The sequence below is a fragment of the Cibotium barometz genome, chromosome 30 (genome assembly GCF_041138505.1).
Source record: "Cibotium barometz isolate CiBa-2024 chromosome 30, ASM4113850v1, whole genome shotgun sequence".
NCBI classification, from domain to species: domain Eukaryota; kingdom Viridiplantae; phylum Streptophyta; class Polypodiopsida; order Cyatheales; family Cibotiaceae; genus Cibotium; species Cibotium barometz.
The window spans coordinates 28,654,335-28,666,412 of record NC_141075.1 but is presented as its reverse complement, the minus strand read 5'-3'; the positions used below and the strand labels follow the sequence as shown (position 1 = coordinate 28,666,412).

The window sequence follows — 12,078 nt, the reverse complement described above, 5'->3', positions numbered from 1 at the left end:
CTTGGGGAAGCTTGGAACTAGGCAGGCTGATTGACGAGCTGAGTTAGGGAAATACTAACGGGCGGGCACCCAAGTATGGACGGGCGGGCGGCCAAGTGTGGATGCTCGATGACCGGCCAAGAGTCTATAAAAGGGTGGCCAAGGTTAGTTATTTATGATAGAGAGTCTCGCGAGTTTGTGAGAGCTCTATGGTCTTGGAGCTTGGATCTAGTGCAGACGTGCACCTGCTTTATGCAGCCGAGGTCGGCAGCAGTCTCGAGGCTTGAGGGCAGCTTCGTGGGGGTATGGGACGTCGTGAGGAGGAGCTTGGTCGGTACGTCAACCTAGTTAGCTCAGCTCGTGGCTCGGTGGGGACAGCCAAGACTGTGGGCTTGCCCACGGTTGTCATGGTTGGGAGGTGAGTCAGGCCTGCACCCCCTTGCTTGTTTGTTTGTTCGTTTGTTTGCAAGATTCGAGTTTCGAACCAAGATCGATCACGAGGGGATCCGTGGGGATTTGAATCAGTTTTCAGATTTGGTATGTGTTTTTTCTTCATCAAAGAAACCCATGTTGATGGGAGATGGTAGTGTAGTAAGGGTCGCTTGCTTTGCAAGGAAGAGGAGTCGTGTTGGTGCAGTCGCAATGCGCATGCACTGCAGGAAGAGAAATCAAAAAAAGCACGTTTGTTTTTTTTCGTTGAACGAGAGAGAGAGAGAGCGAGAGACGTGTTGTTCACGCTGGCAGGTTTGTGCGCTGGTGCTGGTGCTGGCGAGTATTGCAGGCGGTGGTTATCGACGGGCTGAAGGCGCCTAGGCCAGGCATGGCGGATGCCCAGGCCATGTGGCTGTGTGGCCAGGCCTGCGCAGCCAGCCCAGGCGGCGCCTAGGCCAAGCGAGCGCCCACCCAGCCCACGCACGGTAGGCTACACTGCCGTAGGCCACGTGCGGGTTGGCGCAAGGAAAGCATAGGTTGACGTAGGCGATGGCAGCACGTCCGGCAGTGCAGTACTCGACGTCAGCATGCGCCGGCAGCTCACCGACGGGCTAATCCAGGAGAGGGAAAAAAAAACAGAAGTAAAGCTTACGTTTTTTACAAGCTTTCATTTTTTCTAGTTTAAATTTTTTTTATAAAAATTTAAAAGTCATCTTCTCTCCAAGGTTTAAAAGTGTTTATTTTTTTTAAGACTTTAGAATATATATATATATATTCAAGAAAAAAAAAACACAAAAGCAAAGGAAAAGCCAAGCAAAGCTTTTGGGGGCTTTTAGTTTTTTTGGGAAACCTTTATAACCCCCTCAAGTGGGCTTCTTGCCACACATCTCTCAAGTTTTCAAGCTCTCAAGTTCGCTCGCACTTTCATTGTGCAAAGATCGAATTTTCTCTCCACGTACCCTCTTCACGATGTCGACCCAAGAATCAGAGTTGGAGTCCCTTGTGGAACGCGAAGGCTTGCCGGCTACGGAAGGTACCGATGCCGATCTTTTTGACGATTTTGTGTCAAAATCAGATTTCCAAGAGTTCAAAGTAGCTCTCGAAGCTTTTTCGACAGAACGTCAGGCACAAATCGCAGCCCAGATGCAAGCTTTTCAGAACTCCATCGTTCTATTGACCACTACCCTCTCTACTTTCTCGGGTATGGATACCTTGGCTTCAGCTTTAGGCCCCAATATTACTCCGGAACCGTTCGGGGGTGAGCAAAAGCAACGCACCAAGGAGATCGTGGACACGTGGCTACACAAGTGGCAAGTTCACTTTCAGTTTCATCCATATGATGATGGAAAGAAGATACAATTAGCAGCAGGTTTCCTGTCCGGCAAAGCTTTGCTTTGGTGGAAGGAACTCAACCCTAAGCCAATGACTTGGGCACAATTCGAAGACGTTTTCAAGGAAGAATTCCTTAAGAAAGAGGATGATTACGATGTTGTTGCCCGGTTTTCAGCTTTGACCATGATCTCGCAGCACCTCACTTATGAGATCTACCTCCAGAAGTTTCGTGACTTGCAGATGAAAGCTACAAAGATGGATCCCACTACTCTTTTGGGGTTTTTCGTAGCTGGTTTACCAGACTCGTACCGTTTACAGGTTAAAAATAACAAATGTAAAACATTGGACGAGGCCATCCATTCAGCTCATATCTATGATGATACGATGGTCTCTTCCAAGTCCAAACCCGTTACCGAGCAGGGGAACAAGCATAAAAGAAAGTTCTCCGCACCTATGGCTAACACGACAGAAGGAAAGTATTTGGACCAACCTTCGAAGAATTCCAGTTCGATACCAGCGAAGAAGAAACGACTCCTTAGGGCTTTAAAGCTCAAGAAGGAAGGACGTTTTATGTGCGAAGAAAAAGGACACATGCGTAACGAGTGCCCGAAGCAAAAGGGTACCAAGTCAAACACAGGACACAAGCCAAAGGCAGCTAACCAGTTGTCTTTGACAGGTATGTCAATTACTGTACTTTCTCGCCCTAGTACTTGTTCTGATTGTCTGTTCAATTCTAAGGTATTTGGCTTGCATGATCTTCTCCGAGTTTATGGAGAAGTGAATGGCCATAAAATTCACATTCTTTTAGACCCTGGCAGTTCGCATAACTTTGTTAACTACAAATTTGTGCAGAAATTGAGTCTTGATACGACACTTAGCGACCATACCTATGAGGTACGCCTACCTGCGGGAAGGCAAGTTTGGGATCGCAAGGTGGAGATGCTTCCAATCGAGATTCAGGACTACAAAGATACTCTGGAATGCTATGTTATGCATCTGGAAAATGTAGACTTGTTAATAGGGATTGAGTGGTTTAAGACTCTTGACGTCCAGATAGATTGGTCTAGTCATATTTTTTCTTTTCAGCATAGGGACACCAAGTATAGTATTTTAGGTGATTGTATTCATTCCTCTCAAGGACCTCTTGTAAATACAATTGATTTTGGAAATATAATGGATTCTTCTTTGTATACCGCTTTCCATTGTGTATTGATTCCACTTTCTTCTTTTCTCATCCCTTCCATGGATGTGAATAAATTAAGTGTGTTTGAAAGCAAAGAATTACAGAAGATACTTGATTCGTTTCAAGACGTATTTCCTAAGGAACTGCCATCGGGTTTACCACCTGAACGGGCAGTAGATCATCGTATTGACTTGATCCTTGGTGCTCATCCTGTGAGTATTCCACCTTATAGGATGAGCCAAGCCGAAGAAGATGAGTTGGCTAAACAACTCGAAGATTATTTGAGGATGGGCCAGATCCGTCTAAGTAAATCACCTTGGGGTGCACCTGTGTTGCTTAGGAGAAAGAAGGACAATACTTGGAGAATGTGTATAGATTACAAGAGATTGAACAAGGTGACCATTAAGAACCGTTATCCTCTCCCTAGATCAGATGACCTGATTGACCGGTTAGCAGGAGCGAAATATTTCACGAAGATAGATTTACGTACTGGCTACCACCAGATATGTATTCATGAAAGGCATGTCGAAAAAACCGCCTTTCGGACTAGGTATGGCCATTATGAGTTTCTCGTATTACCTTTTGGAGTAACCAATGCTTCAGTCACTTTCCAGCAAATGATGAACGATCTTTCTCGTGAACAGTTGGGAAAATTTGTGGTGGTGTTCCTGGATGATATTTTGATATATAGCCGTACTCTTGATGATCATGTCAGACACCTCACGATTGTCTTATCTATTTTAAGACAGAATCGACTATATGCTAAGTTAAGTAAATGTGAGTTCTTTATGACCGACATCATTTACTTGGGACACAAGATCACTAGAGATGGATTGAGCATTGGCTATTACCGAGTTCAGAAGGTTTTGGACTGGCCTATACCGCGAACAGTGAAACAACTTTGTTCTTTTCTCGATTTTGTTGTTTTTCTTCGGAAATCTGTACGGGAGTACTCTCAGCTCACACTACCGATGACCGACTTATTGAAAGATCGTGGACGTAAGTCAAATCAGTCTATCACTTGGAATAATGATTTGGATATGGCCTTCAGACTTTTGAAAGATAAAGTCAAGGAAGTACCTATCTTAGCATTGCCTGATCCTAGTCGGCCTTATGTTCTTGAAACTGATGCCAGTGACTATGCTATTGGGGCTGCTTTATTTCAAGATGGTAGACCGGTTGCTTTTGAAAGTAAAAAGCTAGACGATACTCAATCTCGTTGGCCAACCCTTGAGAAGGAGCTTTATGCTGTGATTCATGCTCTCAAGGTTTGGAGACATTATTTATATGGCTCCAAGTTTGTGGTATTGACTGATCATTAGTCAATCAAGTATGTGTGTGATGCGGATGATTTGAGAGGAAGGAAAGCTCGTTGGGCAGAGTTAATGCAAGATTTTGATTTTGAGATCCGTTATCGGAAAGGGTCCATGAATAGTATTGCAGATGCGCTTAGTCGGATTAGAGAGGTGAATACTTTGTCGTTCACCGAGATTTCTACTGACTTATTTCAGTCATTGAGAGGGCTTTGCAGGATTGATAGTTATTTTGGTCCATTTTGGCAGAAGATCCAGGACGGGAGCTCATTGATTGACCAAGACTCGGTGACTGAGCAGTCTACTATTCAGGCTGTAGGAGGTCAGTGGATAATTCGGAATGGTTTGCTATTCCGTAATAACAAAATTTGTGTACCACAGATCCCGGACATTAGGTCCAAGATTCTTAAGGAGTGTCACGACGCCCCTTCTGCTGGACACCTTGGGGTACACAGGACGCTATCATTAGTGAAACACACTTTTTATTGGCCAAAGATGAAAGGGTATGTAGAAGATTATGTTCTCAAGTGTCAAATTTGTCAGGCAAATAAAGCTGAACGCTTTAGACAGGTGGGTTGTTGCATCCTTTGCAAATCCCAGGTAATAAATGGGAAAGTATTTCCATGGATTTTATTACCGGATTGCCAAGAACACATCAAGGCTACGATTCTATTTAGGTTGTGGTAGATCGCTTGACAAAAATGGCTAGATTTTTATCGACCTGGAAGACTATTACAGCTACGCAATTAGCTTGCCAGTTTATCGAGCAATTGTTTAGACTGTACGGGTTACCGCAAGACATAGTCAGTGATAGGGACTCAGTTTACGAGTGATTTTTGGAAACTTGTTTTTGAGAAGTTGGAAACAACTTTGAATTTGAGTTCCTCAGATCATCCTTAATCTGATGGCCAGACTGAAAGAGTGAATCAGATTTTGGAGGATATGCTTCGAGCATATGTATTCAAAAGACAGAGTTCATGGGAGGATTATCTTCCTATGTTAGAATTTGCATATAACAGTACTAAGCATACGAGTACAGGGTTTAGTCCTTTCATGCTTATGTATGGTTTTCAACCTAGATCACCTGTTACAGTAGGATTCTCAGGACTTCAGCATGATGCAGCACGTAATTTTTTGCAAGATATGCAGGAAATGTTACAAGATGCAAAGGAATCTATTAGAAGTGCTCAAGACCGAGACAGGTTTTATTCTAATAGACATCGTTTACCTAGAGAGTTCTCTGAAGGAACGATAGTGTATTTGCGAGTTCCGAAAGATTCCGAGACTTTACGAACAGGTAGATCTCCGAAATTATCCCCTAGATACTATGGACCATTTCGTGTTACACGACGGATTGGTTCAGTTGCATATGAATTGGATTTGCCTTCTCATGTGAAAGTTCATCCTGTATTTCATGTCAGTAGACTTAAGGAAGTACTGGGTGGAGCAGATCAGTTCGTTACTCCTCAAGAAATCATAGATGTCCAGGACATGACATTTGTTCCGCACGAACCTGAAAAGATTCTTGGATTTTGTGAACGACGATTGCGTAATACGCTTATCACGGAATACAAGATCAAGTGGAAGGATCGTGTTGAGGAGGACGCTACATGGGAGACATTGACTACTCTTCAGAGAGATTATCCTGGCTTTGTAGTGAGCTCAGGAGTGAGCTCTTAGAGGAAGGGGAGTATGTCATGTGCACAGTGTGTATCTACCGTGTGCTATACGCATGCAAGACTAGTTTTGAGGCTTGGGGAAGCTTGGAACTAGGCAGGCTGATTGACGAGCTGAGTTAGGGAAATACTAACGGGCGGGCACCCAAGTATGGACGGGCGGGCGGCCAAGTGTGGACGCCCGATGACCGGCCAAGAGTCTATAAAAGGGTGGCCAAGGTTAGTTATTTATGATAGAGAGTCTCGCGAGTTTGTGAGAGCTCTATGGTCTTGGAGCCTGGATCTAGTGCAGACGTGCACCTGCTTTATGCAGTCGAGGCCGGCAGCAGTCTTGAGGCCAGCGAGGGCAGCTTCGTGGCGGTATGGGACGTCGCGAGGAGGAGATTGGTCGGTACGTCAACCTAGTTAGCTCAGCTCGTGGCTCGGTGGGGACAGCCAAGACTGTGGGCTTGCCCACGGTTGTCATGGTTGGGAAGTGAGTCAGGCCTGTACCCCCTTGCTTGTTTGTTTGTTCGTTTGTTTGCAGGATTCGAGTTTCGAACCAAGATCGATCACGAGGGGATCCGTGGGGATTTGACAAAAATATGGGAAAAAGCAGCCATCATCACATCTGTGGCCATGATGAAAGCTTAAAAGGTTGAAAATCAGGAAGAGAACCCAAAATTAACTTCTCCCAAACCCTAATTATGCTCTTCTGATTCTATGGCTGAACGTTAATCAGGAAGACAACACACACGGGATGCTAGAAAAGAAACTACTGTAAGTGGTAGTAACTCCAAGAGCGCTAGCCCAAACACAATAGGTAGAAGTACAAAAGGCTGTCTGGAAGTCACGAAAATCATCAGTCAGTAGTCCTAATAGATGGAAATCAATGCTTGTACTCAAAGCTGGGTCCTGTCATCTGATTTATGGCTTGATTGATGAGCAAGAGGGGATGCCTATTTTTAGGGCATTGTGTGCCCTCTTTTCTGAGGTCGGCCTGCTTGACCGGGTCCCGATTTCTTGCCGTTGGCTGCCTGACCTGCTGTTGGCTACCCTATCAGCCTTGTCTGGCTTGCAAGACTTGTGTGCTGCACTGCCCATTTTCTGGCTGCTGGCGCCCAGCCTGTCCATATGGTGTATGTAGGTCACAGACGGGGGTTCAGACCTCTCCAGGGGGAGGTATTGAACTAGACATCAACTATTATAAAGTCTAGGGATTTAAAGATTTTCCTACCTTAAAAATTTGGAAAGTGCGGCCTTGCAAGGCCAGAAATCAGGCGGACAGTGGCAACACAATCATGCTGGCAAGATTCAGTACCTCTTACCTGTGGGATGCTAGTCTGAAACCCATCAGTAGGCTAGTGGCAGTCAGTGATATCCGAGGGGAAATGTCTATATTTTGCACTGCCCAAAAACCTGCCTCAGAGCCCTTCGTCCACATAGAATTATCCTTACTCATATGACTTATCCACCAGACGTGTCTGACTGCACCCGTATTGTCAAATTGAAGTGCTTTTGTGACCCAATCATTGAGACACTTTGCTACAACTGTAGGTCAAGGACTTGGACAGGTATGAAGGAGCATTGGCTGATCCGAAGGAGTATTTCATTAAGCAAAAGGATGTGTATGGTGCCTTTGATCAGCGTGGTATTCCCACTCACGATGTGGAGGGCAAAGAGCTTTCAAAAAAGGCACGGAAGGTAAAACACAGACATTGCACTTGTCATTACAAAATGGTTCGTACTACTGGTGGGTGTATGATGTGTTTTTGTCATGCAGGATGCTGAGAAAAGGATGAAAAAGGCAGAGGAAGAGCATGTTACAATCAAAGGGAAGGTTGAAGCAAAAGAAATTGATTTAGATCATCTTAGATCAGATAAAGCAAGCCTACAGAAACAAATCAAAGAACTTTGCTTATAATTTATCTGATTAGTGCACCATATAGAGCAATGATGGCATCTTCACTTATGCTAAGGTGCATGGGCCACCTGTGAGCTCTGATTCTTGTACATCATTGATGATGGGGTGCATGTTGTATTGTGAGAGGAAAGAGTAAAGCTGTATATAAGTCGGCCTCGTCAGATATGCACCCATATTTTGTTACATGAGAGCAACATGAAGTCTAGGCAATGTTTTCGACCCGATATGAATAGTGCACTGCCTTTCTGTAGTGTTATGTGATTATGCACAACATTTAGCAGTAATAAAATTTTCCAATGGGAAAATAGATTATCCATGTGTTGATGATTCACTCGCAAATTTAGACAATATTAAAGGGTATGTGAAGGATATCATGGAAGTTGCCTTGGAAGGTGAGGTCCAACACAAGGGTGGCTAAGTGAGTTTCTACACTCATGGATAATCAAATTGAGTTTTTACTCGAATTAAAAGATCATGCTCATATGATCAAATTTGTGGAAGGCTTGGATGACGATATCAAATACCCGGTCAAAGGAAGCACACTTACGGATTTCCTTGGAGCTCATCATCCCCACGTGGAGATATGCAACAAAATCAAAAGGATTAGAGCACCACATTTTAATGAAAAAACCAACTTATAAATTAGCCCCACAATTAAAACATGTACTAGTAGAATCATTAAGAGATAATAATGACTTGGACTTTGTGATGATCAAGGGCATTGAACTTTTAAATGCATCAAATTAGCTTCTTTCAACAGATAATAGCCAAAGTTGGAGATGAAAGCCAAAGCTCCAAAACTAGAGTCTAAACTTGAGGAATTCATAAAGGAAAATATGCCTAGAAACTTATCTGTGTGCTTTTATTCGGTAGAGGAATTCATAGAGAAAAATATGCCCAGAAACTCATCTGTGTATTTTTTAAATCGGATAGAGGAATTCATAGAGAAAAATATGCCTAGAAACTCATCCATGTGTTTTTTAAATTGTGTGAAGGATTTCATAGAGTTAAATATGCATGGAAACTCATCCATGTGTGTTTTATTGCAACTAAATTGGGTAAAAAACATACACAAGAGTTTCACTTATCAATGTAAAAAGGGAAAATTCTTCCTAAATAACTTTTGATAGATCTGGGTAGTATCCATTGCTTAATATCTTTAATAGCGATTTAGACTTGGCTGACGTTGGTGTGATATGGGTGCCGCCAGTGTGGGTGGAAGTAAATTTTTGGTCAGGGATGGCTTCGGGTTCGAGAACTTCATTTTCTCCTTTTTGCTAAGAGGTGGTTCTTTATACAAGATTAGGAAGTGTAATTTTAAATGGCTTCAAAAGATGAACATGAAGAGAGTTATGAATATTCTTGTAGGAAGGTAATTCCAACCAAGTTAGATAATTTCAATAGTTTTTTGGATTACCTTAAAGGGTCCATAAAATCTAGGTACCAATTTTTCAACACTTTTTAATCTACACTTCTCAATGTGAAGTACATATTCACCTTCTTTGAATAGAACATGTGTATGTTTCTAGTTTACTTATTTCATATGTCTCTTTTGTGTGATTTTGCGATGGAATTATGAGTTATGGGAAAGTCTTGTAGTCAAAATTGGCAAGGCTTTACCATTGATAATCCTCAAAAGATGCATGACCTATAGCCGTGTGTGGAGTATTATTAAAAGTAAATTGGAGAAGATGAATGTACTGATTCCATGTAGAAAGTTGTTGAGACACATAAGCTGTAAGTAGGTCCAATATAATACTATTGTGACTTCAGTGTGTATTCAATTTTGGATGGAAGGTTGTGGAAAAATCTAACTTGGGACCTAAGTTAGAGAATAGTATCATTTAAAAGAACTTGGAATCTTATCTGAAACAATGACCTTAGGCAAGCCATGATGCACAAATTATGTTTGACAAATAAGTGCGTGGTTTGATGGGAAGTCAAGGTTTTCTTACATGGCAAGAAGTAAGCTTGTTTTCAATAGTAATCTACAATGGTCCAAATCATATTGCTACTAGAAGTAGTAGATGGAAAACTAGTGCAATTAAGGGGACCTAAGGGTTGCACTCATTAGCATGGAGTACACACATGGACACACACATGTTCCACTCATCATAGGGAGTAGCACCTAAACATAGAAGGACTACCATAAATTAGCCATGGGAGATGGTAATATATCAAAAAGGTGTCAAAGGGTACAATGTCCTAGGATTGGTGCCTTTTATAGTCCCAAGGCCCCCATATGCCCTACAAAATATATGTGCAAATGTCCCTAAGCCCCATGTACCTAGGCCGATCCCCGATACATATGTGCTCACTAAGGTCCTTTCATTACAAACCATTCCCTTCTACAATGATTTCACCCTCAAAATCAAAGGATGGTCCTGCACACATATACAAAGGCTATATACACAATGACATAAGTCATTGTGTTTCCATGACATAAGTCATTGTCATGGAAAACTCAAATACCATAACATGAGTAGTGTGACCTCCAAAGTCAAAGGAAAAGGCTGAGGGACTCCCATCGATGATGAAGCTAAGAAATCTCGCACCAAGATCAAAGGAAAAATGTGAGAGACCACTGTTGATGATGTAGGTAGCCGAATATCCCCTAGGGTCAAATAGAAAGTGCAAGAAATAAATGTCGATGTGACGAGGCTAGGTATGAGTCCTCCTGGGTCAAATGGATATATATAGTGGACATCACGGACCTTTGATGTCAATGTAGGAGTTCGTGGGTAGAAGGGAAAAATTGTAAGTCCATCCTCATGACCATAATGTAAATCTGACATCTATGGTGTCCAATGAATGTAACCATCACTCATGATCAGAATGTGGAATGGTCCTGGCACAAAAGAATCATCGTGTAGGCCAAGACAAAGGTGTGTCCTAGGTGCATCTGAGTGTCGTGCCACATAATCATCCACTATACATCTCAAGTGGCATAGAATGCACCCAAAAATGAAAATCCCAACTCCAAAGAACATAGGATCATGTAGAGGAACGAAATGAACTCATCTCGAGATTGGCCTCATGTAAGATCCAATGGGAACCCATGCCATCATCATCCCACATAGCTCCACTCAAAAAGTCGAAGGCATGATCCACTGCATCTATATGTGCATGAGTGTGATCCGACCTATCAACTATATCCTCATGTGCAAACCCTCTATGTGTGTATGATGAACTAGGATATCAATATAATCATCAGCATCATCATAGTCATCGCTAAAAATGAAGAGGTATCCTCACATGAAAGATAAACGGTATCATCTTCTAAATCATCATCTATGGCATCCCCAAAGACTCCAATTTCATCCTCATAAACATGGTCTATCTCCATCAATGATGCCCCTATGTGACCTACATCCCATGATAAATCTATCTCCAATAGTATAGGATCTAAGGAGATGTCTAGATCAAATACAAGACTCTCAAGATCTATGCCATATGATCGACTATGGATATGATCAATATGCAAAATCCCACTACGATGCCTAACATCAATGAAATCATCACTACTCTCATGCACTATCCTTGACTGCTCAAATACCCATCCACACAAATGCTGCCAAGAATGTTATGAATACTAGGAGTAGGGGTTGTATTAGCGATATCTCCATGTGAATAGGAACCCTAAACAAATAGCCTGATGCATCTAACACTAGAAACTTAGGTCTATGCTCATAGGTGTCTCTGTCACTCGTATGTGGAGTATCAGTAACCTCAAGTGTGCTAATGAATGCAACACTAATCAAATGCACACTATTTGTTAGAATCTCTCCACGATCAATTAGAGTGTCCACATGATTTGTAGGAAAAATGATAGGCATAGAAGTGTCAATGCTCGGTATGCTTGCTACCATCTTTGCCCTCGAGATTATGCCCACATGATCTAACTCATACACATCACTATCACATACATCATCATCATGTGCATATGTGTTAGTGGCATCATGTGCACGCATATCACTATGATCATGTGCATGTGTGTGCAATACATCATCATCCTCATCATCCCCATCATAATACAATGAATGAGTCAGTCTAAGCAAATGAGAACCAATGAGACGATGGCTAGTCGATGTCATGGGTGAGTTGTAGAAGCTATCAAGGCCCATGCAAAAACCACTATGATAGCGGTGAGAGAGAGAGAGAAATAGAAACATCGTACACGATAAGGCCTTGTGAATGCTCCCCATGAATGATCTAAGGATCATCATCACCCATATAATCATCCATAGTCACATCACGTAT

General features: G+C 42.5%; 1 protein-coding gene across 1 annotated transcript in view; it reads left to right on the top strand.

The window, feature by feature from the left end:
- The window catches only part of LOC147621356 (uncharacterized), a 55,240-nt gene extending 47,104 nt beyond the window's left edge, over positions 1 to 8,136 (top strand). Inside the window, exons 21-22 of the mRNA XM_086824094.1 lie at positions 7,452 to 7,598; positions 7,678 to 8,136. Coding sequence (XP_086680220.1) covers positions 7,452 to 7,598; positions 7,678 to 7,818 — 288 coding nt within the window. The 3' untranslated portion in view covers positions 7,819 to 8,136. The remainder of the gene's footprint in view (positions 1 to 7,451; positions 7,599 to 7,677) is intronic.
- The last annotated feature ends 3,942 nt before the right edge of the window (positions 8,137 to 12,078 follow it).